The 7,533-nt window shown below is 37.2% G+C and overlaps 1 protein-coding gene across 1 annotated transcript; it reads left to right on the forward strand.

The window, feature by feature from the left end:
- Positions 1–255: 255 nt before the first annotated feature.
- LOC108680402 (cell wall protein DAN4-like) lies at positions 256–1,714 on the forward strand. The gene is made up of 2 exons (XM_018169211.1): positions 256–373; positions 1,045–1,714. Exons 1-2 carry the CDS (start codon positions 268–270, stop codon positions 1,641–1,643), a joined length of 705 nt encoding a protein of 234 aa, XP_018024700.1. The 5' UTR covers positions 256–267; the 3' UTR covers positions 1,644–1,714.
- The last annotated feature ends 5,819 nt before the right edge of the window (positions 1,715–7,533 follow it).

Below are 7,533 nucleotides of genomic sequence, written 5' to 3' on the forward strand. Positions count from 1 at the left end.
AGTTGACTTTTTTCGAACTTTTCAACTATCAATCCATGTCAACTAGTATTAATATTTGCCTGTATCGAATGTGTGTATCTGCTTCATGATTTAATCGGTCCAACTGGAATATCAAAATGTAGCCTTTGATGAATTTTTCTAGTGCTAGGCCCAGTCAACGCACGTGCAAACGCCCACTTTTAATGCGGTGTCTGGCTGATGCAGCAACTGCTATGTCCCAAATTATATTCAACAAACTTATTTCTACAGCTGGACTCTGGCGTTAACATGCTAAAAGCGACGTGTACAGCTGGGATCTTCACGACCGACGCATCCGCACCCGAGATGAAGACAATCTTCAACACCTCATATTACCAGCCGAGCTGCACAACTGGTGAGCTCTTTTGTTATTATATCGCATTAGTCCTTTCAGAAATGTACATTAATTAATAAAATGTACATTATATCGCATTAGTCCTTTCAGAAATGTACACTGTAAAAAAAATGACCGTTGAACGGTATCACCGGCGTTCTAGTGGCCGGCCGACACGTGAAAAGAAACACCAAATGACCGTTTTTTCTCAAATTTAACACTAGAAACCCGAACAACATAAGAAAAAAACGGATAAACGGCTTATTTTCACTTAGCGACCGGCCACTGGAATGCCGGTGAGACCGTTTTTTTGCGTTTTTCGAACAATGCCGTCAAGAGCGAGCATCACAGCGGTCATCCGCGGCAGCCTTTTATCGAGTTTCTTCACTAAGTTTTTCCGCCGTTACTTCACTCGTAAAAAATATAGTGGTCTATAATTTTAAATGTTATCCCAGCGATTTACTTTTAAATCACTGACATTAATATAACTTTGTAAACGTTGTAATTCAAATTTTAACATGGATGCCCAATTTGCATTCAGGAGCTCAGTAAGCGCGGATATTTTTATTCGCGATGTGCATTTGCTCTTATATTTATTCATCTATTCGATCTTTATGAATGATTATATTTAAAAAATATTTCCTGATTTTTCCGAGCTGATTTCGTGAAAAATTTTCCTGATTTTTTGCCAGTGCCATCGACAACTGCAGCGACAAAAGCCGCGACTGAAACAACTACAGTTAATGCCACTACCACGGCTAATACCACTACAACTGATTCAACCACTACTGCTACAACCCCTTCTGCTGCAACCACCAATGCTACAACCACTACTGCTACAACCCCTGCTGCTACAACCACCAATGCTACAACCCCTGCTGCTACAACCACTTCTACAACAGCCACCAATGCTACAACCACTACTGCTACAACCCCTGCTGCTACTACCACCAATGCTACAACCACTTCTGCTGCAACCACACTTACTACGGACAGCAGTACTGCTTCTACCACCGCAGCGGGAAGTGCTACCACTATTTCCACAGCCACTGCCAGTACCACCATAACAACCATAGCAGGAGGTGGAGCTACAACCACAGCGGTGGGCACTACCACGACCGACGCGAATGGCACCACAGCGGCCGGCGGAGGCGGGTTCACTACAATGACCACAACTACACGTAAGTCTGGTATCACTGATACTAGTATGCACGCAACATGTGAGAATGAATTCATTGCGGTCACTGAAATTGGGATTTCTGAGAAGTTCTCATGTCTTAGGCAATGCTAGGCTACAATTTAGTTAAGTTATCAAACATTTTTTTGGCTTATTCATTGCTAATAACTTACTGAAATTGGATAATCTCATTAAAGTATAGTATAGTATAGTATAGTATAGTATAGTATAGTATAGTCAGAGGTGGGCAGTAGCGCGCTACATGTAGCGGCCGCTACTAGCGGCCGCTACATTTTCAGTAGCGGTAGCGGTAACCCCTGCTGCTACAACCCCTGCTGCTACAACCCCTGCTGCTACAACCCCTGCTGCTACAACCCCTGCTGCTACAACCCCTGCTGCTGCGACCCCTGCTGCTACAACCCCTGCTGCTACAACCCCTGCTGCTACAACCACTTCTGCTACAACCACTCTCACTACGGAAAGCAGTACCTCGTCTACCACCACAGCAGGAAGTGCTACCACCATTTCCACAGCCGCTGCCATTACCACCACAACAACCATAGCAGGAGGTGAAGCTACAACCACAGCGACCGGCGAAGGCGGGTTCACTACAATGACCACAACTACACGTAAGTCTGGTATCACTGATACTTGTAAGTATGCAACATGTGTGAATACATTTATTGAGGTTACTGATATTGAATTTCTGAGAAATTCTCATGTCTCACGCAATGCTAGGCTACAATTTACTTGAATTATCAAACGTTTTTTTAACTTATTCATTGCAAATAAATTAATGTATGTGGATACCCTCAGTATAGTATAGTATAGTATAGTATAGTATAGTATAGTATAGTATAGTATAGTATAACACAGTACACAGTATAATATAACATAGTATACTTCCCTGTATTTTAATGAAATTTCAACTTAGATTTACAGGTTTTAAAGGTCGCCGGCAGCAGCGTTCTCAATGGATCCTTGTCTGCACTGCATAAAATATTTGCTACAATGTCTTCTTAAAACTGTTTGATTGTTTCGCTCTTTCCACCCCAGGCCACATTTTTGGTATTAATTTTATGTTCTTTCTTTTTTTCCTAATTAAATTTATTTATATGTCTGGGTATGAATGTTGCGTTTTCAATTAATGTCGACATCACTTAAGGGATGAATGAGAACGAATCGGTGAGCGGCATTGAAAGTTAATTCGCAGAAAAATTTTTCTGGGAAATCAAAACATATAAATTTCTGTCGATTTCTTCCATTATAAAATTTATATATCGTAATGATATATAATGTTATTGAATACGGGCTTTAAATAAAGATTTGTCAGGTTAGTTTGTTCAAATCGAATAGAATTGTCGTGAATTTTTATAGCAAGATATCTCGCATTGAACTATTCGGTTGTGCATCAAGTATAGAGTGTTGAAAAATTAGATCTAATAAATGAAGAAATCAAATTTACTGGTTTTATTTCATTCATTTTTATTAGCGACGTTGTCTTTGGATAAATAAGTCGCTTTGGATAAATAATCTTCCGAGCCAGTGAATAACTTTGATACTGAATTATTTACAATAATGATATTTATAAAAAAAGTGGCTGCCATAAAATCAATCAAAGTAGGACTCTTCAAGATATATGTTTAATGTAAAACTCCCATTTATCACCCGTTTTGAAATAGGGAAAAATAATTACAAAATTTTTTGACTAAGTATTCCATCATTAACTAAATGATCAATTTCATATTTTACGAGGCATGTTTTAAATGCGAAAGCGTCTGCACCAAAAAAAATATTTTTTTTTATTTCATCGTCTCGACACGATAGGTATTATGGATACTCGTATAAACTCAGAGAAATGTGTGAGATTTTCTCCAAATAGCGCATCAATTTGCCCGGTTGTGATCACCCTGGAGGCATCACTGCTGCGTCCACTTGCTGCCCGCGCTGTGTGAGAAGAAATGTGAGTCACTATTCGTAACATATGACCCATTCATTGTTTCGAGTGTAGGCCAAACTTTATGTGACTGTGTACCATCAAGTGCCTTGCGCGTACCACTTTAAGGTTGTCTACAGACACCGCGTACGGCTAGGTACTTTACACGAACTACATTAAGGTTTTGTGCAGTAACCGCGTACCATCATGTACCTTCCACGTACTGCCACCACGTACCGTCAGGTACTTTCCGCGTAGGTACCACTTTAAGGTTTTGTACAGTCGCCGCGTACCATTATGTACCTTCCGCGTACAACTTGTAAGTTACGTACAGTCACCCAGTACCGCCAGGTACTTTTCACGTACCACTTAAAGGTTGAGTACGGACACCGAGTATCACCAGGCGTCTTCCGCGTACCACTTGGAGATTACGTACAGTCACCGACATTTCGTTGCTTCTCGTTTATATTAACAAATTGCTCAAAAAATGGCTAACAAAATTTTAACAACGAGAAAAAAACATCATCAGTTTGCAAATCTTCACTGAAAACAGTGGTTGAATGGCAATTACTTTCTACCCCTTGAAATTATGGTTCATAAATTGGTTGGTCAAATAAATTCACGTCCAGCGAATGGTGCTCAGGAATGTTAGATGTTCAAACATCTTGCCTTGATTAATATGACTATGCATCAGATATTAATCAACAAAGCATTGTATTCAATGAATTAGGCATTTAAATCCAAGTAATTTTCATTTCCCCAGTGGACTGAACAGTAACTCTAATTATTGATAGTTCATCTCCATTACTGGTTTGATAAAAAAACATGTTATTATTTGAATATATCATTTTGAAGTAAGTAAGGATATGTTATTACTATTCATTGCTAATAATTCGATTGAAGAAATTAGAAAGTTGGAATTAAAATTATTCGCAATGAAGAAAACGAGACAAATAAATTTAAAGATTTCTAAATTCAAATTGCTTCATTCTGTGCTAAATTCAGTCAATTTTCTTTCAGAGAAAATTTCGCCGATCGAAGAAAACGCAGCAAGATTATTATAGTATACTAATGTATAACTTTGTGATCAGCCTCTGATCAATCGTCATGCGTAGGCAGCAGGCTGCAGCGGGCAGCACTGGGTCATGAAAACCTTTAATAGAGAACCGCATTGAAAACTTGCATGTTACCTTAGTTCCGCACGTAAAAATTCTGCGCGATTAAATGAAGATCTACAAAATTAATCAATAAGAATTTATTATAATTGAATACGAGATATATTATATCCGTTGTGGCGTTGAACACTAAAGGTTTTAGCGCATTNAACTGAATCACCTAAAAAATATATATAGAATGGAGAAAACCGTATGCTCGAACCGTAAAATTACATTCATCATGGAATTTCAAGGTGAAGATGAATACTATCGTTATCATTTTCTCCTGCTGAAATATTGTGATCTCGATTGTATGTTTAATCTCACCCGTGTTTTACCCACTATGCATTAGCAGCTATAGATCACCAATACGAATATCTGAGCAAGGTCATATCCTTAAATCAAGTTTTTGAGGATAATGTTGGATTTTCCACACGATGTTTATAGATTATTCTATTGAATAAACTATCCTTCGATCTTTTCCTTTCCTTCGGACTTTCAAAAACTTAGCCCGATTTAAAAGTATTCTACAATCTTGAACGTAAAAAAGGCACAGCAAAAGACATCTGTAATGGAAAATAAAACCGAGGCTCTCAACGAATCATCGGAGAAACTGGGTTGTTTTGAAGATATGAAGGGAGAAATTCCTATTTGGTACTTTTACAGACGAATGAGATATGGCTGACTTATGGCTGACGTATGAAACGTCGTATTTAGTATTAATTAAAGGAATGACCAAGTGCCTACCGAAATGCTTCTACAAAATCTAATGCCTTGTATTGAAAATGACTTAAAATCGAACTTTCTAAATTAAATTCTAACAATTTTTAGACTTTATAATACTTCATTCATATCTTTTTGTTCGTGATATGAACTCGACTACAATGAACACTGAATATCATGCATTAGTGAAGCTTTTACGGAACCGATGGCTAATGCAGTAGCCCAGTAAAGTTCAATATTTACGTACATTCTGGAACGGTTTTAACTTTGAACTGCGAGCGTTGCACGTTAATGCAACGAAGATCGGTATATACTGCATTAATGTTTTATTTATGTACGCTCTATCGAAAGTTTACATACTGGAAGCTGACTAGATTTTCAATAAATATTATATAACCCATATTCTATGAAAACATCGCACAGCTGACATGTAACTGCTCTCAATTTTCCTCATTAATAGAATATTTAGGAAATGTGTTCCCTGCAAACACTCAAATCGAGCGAGTTGAAACTAATGTTATTTGGCCAGGTTTAGATTCGCCTAAACACAAACTAGTTTGATTCAAACTCTAAGAATCATGACGGGAAGTCAGAATAGGATGTTGAAATATGCATTTAATTTAAAAAAAGGTGACATTCTTAGGTGTGAACTCTAGAAGTCAGAAAGCCCACGAATTAGGCAACTACCATCAACTTGAGTTTGTTTAGTGATGGGTTTATCGTTTTTAGTACAATTACATTTATATAAAATTTAAATTATAAGTCTCATAACGCCACGACAGCTTTACCAGTAAGATATATACAGTTAGAATAACACTTTTAAGCAATTAAATAATAGAACAAGTGTTGTCAAATAATAATAGTGAACAATAATTCGATTCCATAATGAATATTGTTGTACAACAATCGATTTCATCCGAGCAATCAATTTTTTAGAACAATCGATTTTTTTGTGGAGCAATCTACATTCGTGTTTGAACAAAATTCATACCATATACATCTAATTTGGTACTGAAATTCGCTAAGTTACAAAATGAAATAGTGCTGATTTGAAATTCACGGTTTATAAAATTCTGTTTGCGGTTTCTTTTCTAAGCTCCCCTATGCACTTAATAATTCAAGCAGTTTAAACTGTGTCTGTCTTATTAGTTTTCTATGAATGTTTTTTTTTATAAATTCACCAGGATTTCAAGATGAGGACGTTCCGACTTTATCGTAGAATTTTTTCGAGAGCTAAAAATGATTTTCGCAACATTACCGTTATTCTCAACAACCTTAAATTTGAGATTTCTAAAAATCGTCCTGATCGTTCATACTTATAGGTCATTATTTTTACCGTCTTCCGAACATTGCAAGTCGTTATTAAATAGTCCATCAAACATATAAGAATAATAGATGCCCCTAAGCTAGTGTTATTTCTGGAGGCAATATCTCACAGGAATTACTACATGATTTATTCGTCGTTACTCATATTCAGAGCTTCACTCCCAGAACATTTGGAGTTACTCGTCTTCGATGCATTACACTCATTACAGTCATGGTCACTCATCATCGAGGCAACACACTAAAGACACACGCACTCACCAACCATCCAAGCAACACACTACAGACACGGACGTACTCAGTATACGTTCGCGTGACGTTCTTAAGAGTGCATTAGAGCGTTCATCTAATGTAACAGCACAGTCCATTACTTCAACCAACATTTTATCGCATAAAATTTCTACTCCTAATGCAAAGTGTCCCTTGAACTGCATTTTTCGATGAACGAATAATGTGCTGCTGGAAAGACACTGCAGCCGTTGATATCTAATGGACAGTAAATGCATTTATTGATTGGAACAAAATGCATAATTCAGTGAAGCCGAGCGGCTTGTCTCTCGTGAGCTCGGCAGTTAGGTGCCAGAGAGGGCGCTTGTGACACCTATTCCTGCTCTCTGATTTTCTGCATTGCCATCAAAATCGTTAATTCGATAATAAATTTTGATAACACTATTCGTAGCTGCAATTTTTTCCATTCTAAATTCACGTTAGACATCGACGTCAGTTTAGCATTGAATAGAATATAGTTAAATTCAATTTTATATATTTTAATACTAATTAGTGATATTCGATGATGCTATTTTTAAATTAAGATTTTTGATTAAAGTATGGCAAGCCATTGATGCTTAACTATCTTTTATCGTTTCAG

The sequence above is a fragment of the Hyalella azteca genome, unplaced genomic scaffold (assembly GCF_000764305.2).
Source record: "Hyalella azteca isolate HAZT.00-mixed unplaced genomic scaffold, Hazt_2.0.2 contig5182, whole genome shotgun sequence".
NCBI classification, from domain to species: domain Eukaryota; kingdom Metazoa; phylum Arthropoda; class Malacostraca; order Amphipoda; family Hyalellidae; genus Hyalella; species Hyalella azteca.

Bases quoted from the DNA above. Each gene is read 5' to 3' on its own strand.
- LOC108680402 (XM_018169211.1), top strand. From the start codon at position 268: ATGCTAAAAGCGACGTGTACAGCTGGGATCTTCACGACCGACGCATCC. The intron at 374-1,044 runs GTGAGCTCTTTT...ATTTTTTGCCAG, and splicing joins CCAGCCGAGCTGCACAACTG to TGCCATCGACAACTGCAGCG.